General features: G+C 41.1%; 1 protein-coding gene across 1 annotated transcript in view; it reads left to right on the plus strand.

The window, feature by feature from the left end:
* vimr2 (vimentin-related 2) overlaps positions 1 to 7,605 on the plus strand; it is a 43,631-nt gene extending 36,026 nt beyond the window's left edge. The window contains exons 8-10 of the mRNA XM_060926917.1: positions 4,457 to 4,567; positions 4,659 to 4,783; positions 7,349 to 7,605. Of these exons, the coding sequence (XP_060782900.1) occupies positions 4,457 to 4,567; positions 4,659 to 4,783; positions 7,349 to 7,391 (279 nt within the window). The 3' untranslated portion in view covers positions 7,392 to 7,605. The remainder of the gene's footprint in view (positions 1 to 4,456; positions 4,568 to 4,658; positions 4,784 to 7,348) is intronic.
* Positions 7,606 to 13,103: the final 5,498 nt, after the last annotated feature.

The following is a 13,103-nucleotide window of genomic DNA, read 5'->3' on the forward strand; positions in this document are numbered from 1 at the left end:
TGTCATGCCGACCGAGGCTGTTGTGTTTCCCGCTTGTGGTCTCGTCACTCGTCACTTCCGGAAGGGGCAGTGCTGAAGTAAGTAGCTCGAATACATAGCTCGATAGGGTTTACATGCACTAAGTAGCTCGGCAGAAATCGCATAATCTAGGTCGTGTAGCTCGATTACGAGAAATCAAGTTCGGTTCAATTTCAGCCGAATTAAGGTGTATTCATGGCATTTTGAACTTCGTTTTCAGTTGAGCTACGGCAGAAATTCGATTCTCTCTATGTGCATGTAAACGCACTGACTGTTACCATGATTTGAACTACTGAGCGAAGAGCTGATAGATATGTGTGGTTTGGACCCATATTATTTAAAAAAAAAAAAAATCAGACTTTTCCGAAGATAAGATGCTTCTACTGACCATCGAGTACGAATCCAGGTCATTGCGTCCAAAGCCTTGTTCTTACGGACTGTCAATTATTTTATATTTCAGGTATTTGTTTGTTTGGAAAGAAAGGAGGAATTCTCAATGGAATTTGACCGACGCAAAACACATTTTTGTAAAGCAAATGAGTGCCATAGTATGGATCATATTCAATCTTTAGGCACAGAGCAGCACTCTTGCCCGGGGTTGTTTACAAATCCCGGGCCGAGGCACAGTCCTACCAACCCGAGACTATGCTCTTTCGAAGGAGGAGGCTTAGATGGAGGTGCCTGTCAAATTTGGCTTCACTGCGAGCTCCGTTCGCCGAGTTATTAATTTTTAAAGCCGGCTGGATCATGTTAAATCTTTAGCCACGGAGCAGTGCTCTCACAGGGGCTTCATTCGCGAACACAGGAATATCTGAAATGTAAAATAATTGATAGTGTGTATGAAAAAGGCTTTGGATGAAATGTCTTAAAGGGGAACTGAAGTCATTTTTAAACTTGCTTTATTTCTTAATTAACGTGTTATTCAATTACGTTTTCGGTTTTATTAACCTTATATCATGACTCGTATTGGCATATTATATTACACTTATCGGCCTTTTCGGTTTTTAGTAGCCATGTCGAATGTAGCCCGTTTGTAGTCGCTTATCTTCACGAGACTTGTGCGAGACTTCAGACGTGACGTGTCGGCGCCGCCATTTTGAAAACTGTTTACACAGCGGCCAGATCGCCATATCATTTCAATTTAGATTAATTTCGAGATTTGCCGGCTTCATCAGTGACGGAGATTATTCCATACGACTCGGAACCAACGTGGAGCAGAGAAGAGTTGTAAAGACAACAGGATAAGGACGAGTCCGTCGCGCTGGTACACTACCGTTCAAAAGTTTGGGGTCACTTTGAAATGTCCTTATTTTTGAAAGAAAAGCACTGTTCTTTTCAATGAAGATCACTTTAAACTAATCAGAAATCCACTCTATACATTGCTAATGTGGTAAATGACTATTCTAGCTGCAAATGTGTGGTTTTTGGTGCAATATCTCCATAGGTGTATAGAGGCCCATTTCCAGCAACTCTCACTCCAGTGTTCTAATGGTACAATGTGTTTGCTCATTGCCTCAGAAGGCTAATGGATGATTAGAAAACCCTTGTACAATCATGTTAGCACAGCTGAAAACAGTTGAGCTCTTTAGAGAAGCTATAAAACTGACCTTCCTTTGAGCAGATTGAGTTTCTGGAGCATCACATTTGTGGGGTCGATTAAATGCCCAAACTGGCCAGAAAAATGTCTTGACTATATTTTCTATTCATTTTACAACTTATGGTGGTAAATAAAAGTGTGACTTTTCATGGAAAACACAAAATTGTCTGGGTGACCCCAAACTTTTGAACGGTAGTGTATTTATGTCATTACCATCGCACAATTAAAACGTGCCGGATCAGGCGGCTGGTGGGTTTTCAAAATAATAAATACATGCATGTATTTTTGTGATAAATCCATATTATACTGAGCGCATTTCCCACATAATCCTCACTAAGGTTTCGGACAGCGCTACAAAATGGCGTCCACACTATATAATGCGCTATATAGTGAGTAGGGAGCGATTTTGGACACAGGGAAAACTTCCGGCTTGATTACGTCAGCATTCAAAGGAGGGCGCGCGCGTCTTTTGACAACGTTGGCAGTTGTTGGTCGCTTTGATTTCCGCTGTACGTTTTACTTCCGTCCTACGATGTGTCGCACAGGTCTCAGCGAATCTCGTTTACGGCCGTTGCTTTGACATATGGACTGATATATTACAGAGCATATTTCAAACACTCATAACTTGCCATAGCAGTGACAAAATAGCTGTCAGAAATGCATTCCGATAATATAAAATGAGAAATAGAATTTTGATAATAAAAAATTTGCCTTCGGTTCCCCTTTAACTAATGGACGAAATGGTCATTGGGCGAAGTGTCCTGATCTCCTTGTCTCCTCTCCGTACTAAGCCTCAGCGTTTCCTCGCCCTCTTTCCAAATCACGGATGGAATTGGAAAAAATCAGAACGTGCCACGGTCACGAGTACTGTTGTGACCACAACCATATACAGGCAGTTGTTGACTTACGACCTATGCAACTTACGACTGATCGACTTTACGACCGTCTGGTTATGACTGGCAAGTGTTTCCTAGCTGAGCGTACAACAGTTTCCGCCCCAGCTCCTGGCCCCGCCCAGCATCCAGCCTCTTGCCGCATACAACAGTTTCCGCCCCAGCTCCTGGCCCCGCCCAGCATCCAGCCTCTCGCCGTGTATGACAGTTTCTGCCCCAGCTCCTGGCCCCGCCCAGCATCCAGCCTCTTGCCGCATACAACAGTTTCCGCCCCAGCTCCTGGCCCCGCCCAGCATCCAGCCTCTTGCCGCATACAACAGTTTCCGCCCCAGCTCCTGGCCCCGCCCAGCATCCAGCCTCTCGCCGCGTACGATAGTTTCTGCCCCAGCTCCTGGTTTATGAAACGAGCAAATCCTCCCGCCAGCCCGAGCGCTGCAACAGCTGATGATGACGTAGACGACCCACAGCCAAGCACCAGTGATGCCAGCGGTCACTAAGTTTTGTATTTTGCTATGTTTTACATTTGTATTTTGGTATGTTTCAAACTAAAATGTTTTCTGTTTTTCACACCTGTATTTCGTATTTTTTGTTTTGCACATATTAAACGAATTGTACTGTACGCAGTGTAGTATGCAGTGTTTGACTCAAACCAAATAATGAGCCAAGGTAATGAAATAAGAAAATGTTGATAAAATAAGACTTTAAGATGATTACAATATCATTACACATCACAATATACTTACGTTCATTTAACATAGGCCGACTTACGACCAGATCGGTTTACGACCGGTCAGTCGTAACCAAACGCAGTCGTAAGTCGACGACTACCTGTACAGCACAAAGATATGGCGTAGCTAAATGAACGCTTAAAGCGGTGGAAAAACAAAGAGAGTTACGCATGCGTGACCTATGTTTTGTACTGAATGTCGCTTGACCCCGCATTCGTATCTCCATCTACATGGCCGACATCCGGGTTTCTATTTTGCTTTGACGTCACTTGCAAGTCAAGGATACCGAGAAGCATCTTGGACTTGAGCATGGCATGATTAAGAACCATTCATTGCTCTTGCTCTCTCTCTCTTTCTCCGTTTACGTTTTAGAGGACAGGGAAATCATCAGTTGGTCACAGCTGACACCTTTTCATTTGCAATAACAAACACAGCGGTTTGGTTCTAATTATGCTGGTTGTAGTCATAGCCCACTGTGAAAATAAACAGAAAATAAACCACTCTGCCTGCTTTCATAACACCGTGTGCTCTTCCTAAATCTGTTTCATGCAGCCCCGGCATTGATGAACAACCTGCCTTGCCCTGTTCTGCTTGCTGGCTCCTCTTCACTTCTCTTGCTCTTTCTTTCGATTTCTTTTTCATGTCCACCTTTCATCTCTGTCTTGATTTTGGTTCCTGAGTGTTCAATGGTAGCAGGCTAGTTTCTTCCTAAGATGCAGTATGGCTAAACAAACTGCTTAGGCTGAAATGAGATCTCCCGACCCTGTGTAACGAGGAAGGCATCACTGACGTCTTATGCCTTCCATCAACAAAGGACACCAATCATCTCGCCAATCGATCTCGGAGCAAAGCAGCGACCCCACCTCTGTCGTGTGGCTCATCGGTAGTTAATAAGGCTGCTGGGAGGCTCCTGTGACCGACCTCAAAGAGAACCGGAGCCAGCTTTTTCCCATCCATCTCTGCCAGCTGACTGTTTAGCTTACCTGATTATAGTAATTATTCACAGCAGTCGACTGCCCCAAGGTGGGCCGTATAGCGCTCTGCATTCTGTTTGTTGTAAGGAACAAAAGCGACCTGACACTCTGACACTCTTCATATGCACATGCAGCCGAGACATTTCACGGTGATGGACAAACTTTCAAAACAAAGTATGTCGACACGCTATCGAGTCAGACTCTTGTATGTTCGTTAATAACCGTTTGCGCCACATGTGATCCTAGATTGCTAAGTTGCAGAAGGAGCTTGCTGAGCTGCTGGCATGTGGTGAAGACCTGGGGGCAGAAATTGAAGCAAAGAAACAGGCTCATCTGCTGGAGATCGAGGAGTTGGAAGTAAAACACTGATTATTACACTGAAAAATTCCATACAGCAGAGATATAAAAGGGCATGACCCCATTTCACTAACACAGTCTGTGTGTTTAGACCTGCATCCACCGGCTGGAGAAAGAAGAGGCTGACTTACAAACACAGGTGAAGGACCAGATGGAAGACTATGAGGAACTGCTCAATGAGAAGATGGCACGGGACATAGAAATTAAAGCCTACAGGTAAGATTTTGACCAATAGTAGTGTAAATGTGATCGTTCATTATTGAGGCTTCATTAGGGACTGTAGGCTTAGTTAAGTTCTTCCAGAGAAGCTCATCATCTTAAGATACAGCAATCAACCATGCGCGAATCCATTAAATATGAGGAAGCATCCAGTTCCTGCTGTGTTTAAATGCAAGTCCCAGTAGAGAGAGGGAGAATAGCAAAGAGGTCATTGTTTGTTTGGCATCACACCTAAACGAACCCTTGTTTAGATCAAGACGTTACTAAGAATAGCAGTCTAATTTACAAGGGGAAAACTCGGTTGCAGGAAGTGCATCCGTCTGCAGTCGTAGAAACATGATGCCATTTCCTGTATCCTTGAAGACACAGCTTCCACTACATTGTTAAGTGTCACCTGTTGGTATGCACCGTGACGCACGTGGTCCGCACACAATAGCTCATTAAAATAGGCGAGAGACAAACTTGGCCTTGTCAGACTGTTAATGTCACAGCTCCCTGTAAAAAGCAAAAGCGAAAAAAAGCTCTCAGATTCACTGCATGAATGCTGTACTCTTGAAAACTCCATTGTCTCACAAGGCTGATTTTATTCTTTATTCTCTTTGAGCTAACTGCTGACTTGTTGTCCATAATTAAATTCATGAATAAGAAATGAACATGTACTGTATGACCCTTTCTGTATTTTAAAGTCCTGTCAGGCTTAAATTCTCCGATGCTGCTCCTCCCAGGTTCTATTTGTCCAAAAGCATGTCTACATGTCTGGTCGACCCATCAGAGTTAGTTTTGAACTGGCTTTATTTCCAGTGTTAGACATTACACGCTGTATACAATACACAATTTACATTTGAGCTCAAAAGCATTTCATTACAGTCATTATGGATCTGATCGAGCAAAACGATGATCAATTATACAGCTGTGGTCAGAAGTTTACATATAGTAACATGAATGTCATCTTGGATATGAATGTCATGGCAATATTTGGGCTTTCAGTGATTTCTTTGAACTGTTCTTTTTCTGTGACAGAATGATTGTATAGCGTACATTTTTTTTTTTTAAACCCACTAGAATTTGGTGCACAATTTTCTTTGGTTTTCTGAAATCAATGCAGGGTCAAAAATGTACTTGGATTATTAATTCAGAGGTGCCCAAACTTTCAAAACATCTCTTATCTTGCCAAGGCCGAGGTCTCTTAACTTCCTGTTAGTGATCATGATTGACTACAGCTGGTAGGTTCTCTGTGCCTTCATAGAAAGGGTTTGTTTACAGCATTCATTGGATTGACCAACACACAATACAATGGGAAAGACCAAGGAGCTCAGTGCAGATCTGAGAACGAGGATCACAGATGTACACAACTCCGGAACGTCTCTTAGAGCCATTTCTAAACAACTGCAGATCCCAGGATCAGTTCAAACAATTGTATGTAAGTTATTGTGAGGTGAAGCCACTTTGCCAAGCCACTTTGCTTCAAGAAAACCCAAACTGTCACCCTCAGCTGAAAGGAAATTGGTTTGGATGGTCAGGAACAACCTGAGAACCACCATGGCATAGCCCTGCCATGAACTGGAAGCTGATGGATCACTGATCAGTGAGTTCTACATCACCATGGACTAAGAGGCTGCTGTCCAAGAAATAACCCCCTGCTCCAAAACTGACACCTTCAAGCTTAACTAAAGTTTGAAGCTGACCACACGGACAAAGAAAAAAGCCTTGTGGAGGATAGCTGTATGGTCAGATGAGACAAAGATTGAGTTGTTTGGCCACAATGACCACCATGTACAGAGGGACACTGTACCAGCTGGTGGTGGTGGTAGGATCATCATGCTCTGGGGCTGTTTTGCTGCCAGTGGAACTGGTTCATTGCACAAAGTGGATGGAATAATGAAGAAGAAGGACTACCTCAGAATTCCTCAGTATAAACCATCAGAAACTTTAACATGTCTTGGGAGTTACAACAGGACAATGAACCCAAACACACATCAGAGCTGGTTGTGGAGCATCAAGCAGGCTAACATTAAGCTTAAAACAAGTCCTGACTTCAACCCTATTGAAAATATATGGACCGTGCTTAAGTCGATTCCATGAGAAGAAAAAAAATTAATTGAACTCTACCAATTCTACCATGAAGAATTGTGAAATATCCAACCAGAATTCTGCCAGAAGCTTGTTCATGGTAAACAAAAATGTTTGGTCAAGGTGAGTCTTGCAAAGAGACATTTGACCCAAATAGTAAGTGTGCTGTATGTATAATTTTGACCCTGTTTTGATTTCAGAAAACCCGAAGAAAATTGTGCACCGAATTCTAGTGCTTTTTTTTTTTCATTAAAGCTGTATGCTGCACAATCATTCTGCCACAGAAAAAGAACAATTCAGAGAAATGACTGAAAGCCCAAATATTGCCCTGGCATTCATGTAACTGTATGTAAACTTCTGACCACAACTATAGCCTGGGACTGGAGTCAGTGTTTTTAAAACTTGGTCAGCTTTGGTGTCTTTGTCTTGGGGCTAAGGTCAAAGTACTGCAGTGTTACTTGTATTTTATTTTCTCATATATCTTTGTCCCAGGGCTTTGGTGGAGGTGGAGGAGGAGAGACTGTGCTGCCTGTGAGACAGAGAGGCCCAGCACACAATATATGATATGATATCTTGTGTATTGCTGCTGAACTATTACGCATTTACATCAAGTTGCACATTTTAAAAGGCGTCTGTATCTTGTAACTCCTCTCATCGGCAGTCTTATCAACGACACATACGGTATGGGTGTATTTTAAAGTTAAACCTTTTCTGACTTGCATGATAATCCTAATCCTGGGAATGGATAAGTTATCATTTTTAACATTGCAAGATTTGGCTCCTGAAGGGTGCGAAACTTTTTTTTTTTTTTAAACAAGTAACCAAACTTGGTACTGTTTTCTTTATCTTAACACTCACAGAAACCTCAAGAATGTGCCAATTTGCTGGGGAAAAAAATGCTCAGTTTCAAAATGTCTAATGGCTCAAATTCCTAGATTTAACAGCAATCTGAAAATTTATTATTATTATTAGCCAAACTTCACAATATGTTTGTATGAGTAATGTGTTGATAATAATCTGCTGTGATAGCTGCACATAAATTAATAAAGACTCCAAGGCAGAAATTGGGCTTACTTATAACTTACTCCTTGTACCATGAGGATTGCTGATTGCAGCTATGTTTAGGGGTCCAAGCCTTACTTAGAAACCTTCTTCCTTTTTACTACTACTACTAGAGCGGCGGCTACAATTATCAACAGTCCATAATTATCGACACCTTTTCAGATTTACCAATTAAAACCAATTCTACAAAGCTGAGTTTCAATTACAACAGTTATCATTGGTTAATTAATCAACCGGAAGACCCGCCTCGCCCCTTGATCTTGTCGTCTGATGACACAGCTTGTTACCTGAGATGGAATTTTTTCGCACGATCAGCAATTTGAGGAAAACCCGGACGTTATGATCGCAGGTAAGCGTCACGGACATGTTTTTACTTCTCAAATTCACCGATATTTCATGATCTCCTCGTCGAAACCTACTTTGTTTCTTATTCTTTCATTTGACATGACAGTCGGCGTTTTGTATCTAAATGCGCGTTTGAGAATCACGTGAGGTGTCGATAATAGTGATCACTTTCACCGGTGTCCACCATTATCGACACCCTGTGGAATTAAGTGATATTTACAACTGTTATGGATTGATCTTTGTGGAACATCGTTGAGATGAAGTACTTTAAAAAAAAAAAGAGAGAAAGAAATAAAAGTGCTGTGATTTATAATCATTTTTCTGATTCATAACAGAATGGAATGTTTATAGAGTATTTGGAATCCTATTGCAATAAATAGAATTAGACCAGAATTAAATTCCGAGCATATACAAAATTACATGCTTGAAATATTCACATTTTTCTATTCCATTCAGAAAATATATTTTTGCAATTTGTTGTAAATATCTACCACATATTACAATATCAGTAGACATTTTATATTTTGGTTCGAGGAATGACATGCGACCTTTGACCTGGATTTTCATGTGGTTACAATGTCAATCGCCTGTTGACATTTATCGGTAAACTATAAAACTAGAAATTAATACAAACAATGACGAATGATTAACAAAATGTGATCTACGAAAATACTTCGAAAGTGGGTAGAAAGTGGACCAAAAAGATTTTCTGACACAGGTTCAACATTATCAGTTCATTTGTTTACAAACATTAGAATTCCTCATTTACGTAAACACCGACATCGATATATTTATATAAAATATATTTTGGATTAAATATAAGTCTATGTAAAACAAATTTTAAATAAAAACTATGTTTTGTTAACTTAATACCACAGACTGATTTATTATTATTATTATTATTATTATTATTAATAAATAATCATCTGGATGTCAATAATTGTGGAACGGTGTCGATAACTGTGGACAAAGGTGTCGATAATTGTGGAATGGTGTCACATGATCTGATACGCTAATGCTGGGCATACACTGTGTGATTTTTGGCCCGATTTTGACACGATTTTCACTCGTGCGACTATTTTGGAGATCGGGCCGAGTTTTGGCTCAATCGTGCGTCTCGGATCTTGTAGTATACATGGGGTAACGACAAGCGATTAACACCTCACGACCTCCTCCTGATCGATCGGATGAAAATCAAACCTGTTTGAAATCCTGAGCATCGCATCCGAGCATCGGATCATATAGTGTGAGAACAGGAATCGTAAGCTGCGTGCTGTTTACCCCTGCGATTCACTTGTACAGTGTGAGCAGCAGCTGAATACTGCGATTGAAAAAATCGCACAGTGTATGCCCAGCTTAAGTAATTGAGAATCAGCTCATTTTTTTCCAGGTGGAAGTTTGAGTAATTATTCATGCACAATTTACATATTGAAAGTCTTTTCTACTTTTGCAATGGCCAAAAGAACCTTAAAGCTGGGCATACACTGTGCGATTTTTTCAGTCGCGGAATTCAGCTGCTGCTCACACTGTACGAGTGAATTGCAGGGGTAAACAGCACGCAGCTTACAATTCCTGTTCTCACACTATACGATCCGATGCTCAGATCCAATGCTCAGGATTTCAAACAGGTTTGATTTTCATCCGATCGATCAGGAGGAGGTCGTGAGGTGTTAATGGCTTGTCGCTACCCCATGTATACTACACGATCCGAGACGCACGATTGAGCCAAAACTCGGCCCGATCTCCAAAGTAGTCGCATGAGTGAAAATCGTGTCAAAATCAGGCCAAAAATCACACAGTGTATGTCCAGCATAAGGTGTCGATAATTGTAGCTGCTGCTCTACTATTACTACATCGCTACAACCTGTGTGGTAAGGTTGCCTAAAAAAAAAAAAATCAGCATGTGTCTGCTATGAATGTGAATCAAAGCCAAAAAAGATCATCAGGCACAACTGTTTGAGCAAATACAGACCTACACCAAAAAATAAATGGCATCTAAGCATCTTTCCAGACCATTGATAATCCTCAACCGCAACTCATGAATGAAGGGAAATGTCTGAGCTTCATTGTGTGGGTTTAGTGATGGAAATTTCCATGTATAGATTTAGAGTCTCAAATGACATCTCCCAAAACAATGCTCAGAAGCACATACATATAAACACACAATGAAGGTCGGTTATGTTGAATCAGTCACCTCCTGAATTCTCACCGGACACTGATCAATAACATCCTCTTAAACCTGTACTGTCCAAATGTTATTAAGCTTTTTTGCTCTAGGTGTAACTTAATAAGCTTGTCAAAATTTATGATTAAATCGTTTTCTCAGTCTAATTAATTCATCTTTCCTCCTTTCTCCAATTTTGCTGACCACCAGAGAAATCTCTTAAATGTCCCTCCTTGAAAGCTGTACTGCCTTTCAGATTTTTCAAGTTTAGGTCAGAAAAAGAATTTTCCCTGACACCCAATTATTTTTGTTTCGTGAACCGAAAGCTATCGAATTCAAATCACAGACTTCCAATTTGATTGTTTTTGTTTTTTAAAATAGAACAGTTAATGAATTTAAGACCACATGGCACGAAATTCTCTGCTATTTTTTCCTGCTTCACCATAATGCAATACAAGATACTACATCATGCATGACGTGGTGGGCTTTCCCCATTCGCACAAGGCATTGTGGGATACAAATTTGGAGGCCGTGAGTGTGCGAATGAAACGTGAAAGACCGACTACAGTAACAAAGCGAGAAGAAAAGACGTTATGTTGGAAAGGAAAGGAAACGCAGGACCGAACTAATAAATCTCGGCGGTCAGCGAGCACCTCAGTGTGATCAACTGTTTGTTTAGCGACAGAATGATGGAACTGTCAGTACACGGTCAAAGGTAAGCCTGCGCATGCGCACACAGACTTCCTCTGTCTGCTTGACTGCGCGAAGTGAACGATATCATGCATGTTATTTGCTCAAGAATCCCCTCAAATTAAATAATTTCCCAGCCACAGAAAGGCCTGATATTTTGTGAGGTATTATAGAAATAAACATGACCAAATTTCAGAGGGAACTAAATTTCACCAATTTTATGAAATCGAAAGGCTGTCAAGCTTTAACTTATCTTGAGTTATGTCCTCTGTAATTTACTCATTTGTCTTCAAAGTTAACTTTGCATGTGCTGTGAGAACAGTATCACTGTTGAGTTCGTTCAACAAAATGTTTCTATTAATGGATGGGATAAGATTACAGCTACTGGTGAGCTGGTTCAATTTAAGATTATCCGTACTGACCTACTCAGGCAAGCTGACTACTTTAATTGTGTGGATATGAAACATGACAGGCATGGGAGGAAACCACTCTGTCTTTGGGGCCCTTGTTTTTGCTGCTAAGGCACTCCATCATTCTTAGTGCTTCGGGGCACCAGATCTCGATGACTTACTCCCCCAACCACCTTTGTCGCAAACACACGCATACGCGTGCCTTTTGGGACCTTCCGGTGAAGTATGGCATATTCAGCCTGGCCCCCTGGGCGGGCAAGCAGGCAGTTCCTGGCCTTCATGGGGTTCAGTGGTGGGGGGGAAAGCAAGCAAAAAGTTGACTGTGGAACTTTGGTAAGATTGATGTTAGTTTGATTGTGTGTTTTTCTGTCTCCCTCAGGTTGTTCTTTCGATGCTCATGTCTCTGTCTGCATTAGCACGCTGCATTATAATTATTTCCTCATATGTTTGCTGCTTGCTAAAGCACAAATAAAATTTGATAAGTGTTTGTTTGTATGCTTGTATTTTTCTCTACAAATTCACATCATCGTATTCTCCCTGAAACGTTTTGCATTTTCATAATGTCAATTTTGGCTTAGTGGAGAGGAAAAAAAAATTGGTATCCATGTACACTGAGATGGCATCATTAAAACAGAAATGATTGCTTTTTGGTGCAGCACTCCAAAACATTGATTTATGGACCGATTGTTGATTAAAGACCTGCTGGTGGTGGTGGTTTGAGGATTCATCAAGCCTTACCACTTGCCCCCACCACCACACCAGCATGATAGCTGTTAACCCTTCCAGCCCAGCAGCACCTTTAAAAGGTTTGAGGTCATTCCTCCCTTTAGACCCAAATCTTGAGTATTTAGTCATGAGTTCGGTCATCAAAGAGCTCTGGGTCAGTGGTCACTGACAGGTCTGGTCTTTTAATTCCAATACCCTTCATGAGGATAGAGTACGGTTAGAAGATAGACTGGGAGTGCCGTCCATGATAACAAAAAAAAGTGGCTTTCTTCACACTTTGATTATTGAAACTTACTCACATACAGTGCCTTGCAAAAGTATTCATCCCCCTTGGTGTTTGTCCTGTTTTGTTGCATTACAAGCTGGAATTAAAATGGATTTTTGGAGCATTAACACCATTTGATTTACACAACATGCCTACAACTTTAAAGGTGAAAATTGTTGTTTTATTGTGACACAAACGATAAGATGAAAAAACAGAAATCTGGAGTGTGCATAGGTATTCACCCCCTTTCTTATGAAACCCCTAAATAACAGCTGGTCCAAGCAATTCATTTCATAAGTCATATAATTAGTTGATTAAGATTCACCTGTGTGCAATCAAAGTGTCACATGATCTGTCACATGATGTCTGTATAAATCAACCTGTTCTGGAAGGACCCTGACTCTGCAACACTACTAAGCAAGCAGCATGAAAACCAAGGAGCCTCCAGACAGGTCAGAGACAAAGTTGTAGAGAAGTATAGATCAGGGTTGGGTTATAAAAAAAAATTATCCCAAACTTTGAATATCCCACGGAGCACCATTACATCCCATCTCATCTCTAGCTGCTTTATCCTGTTCTACAGGG

This window comes from Neoarius graeffei, chromosome 8 (genome assembly GCF_027579695.1).
Source record: "Neoarius graeffei isolate fNeoGra1 chromosome 8, fNeoGra1.pri, whole genome shotgun sequence".
NCBI lineage: Eukaryota > Metazoa > Chordata > Actinopteri > Siluriformes > Ariidae > Neoarius > Neoarius graeffei.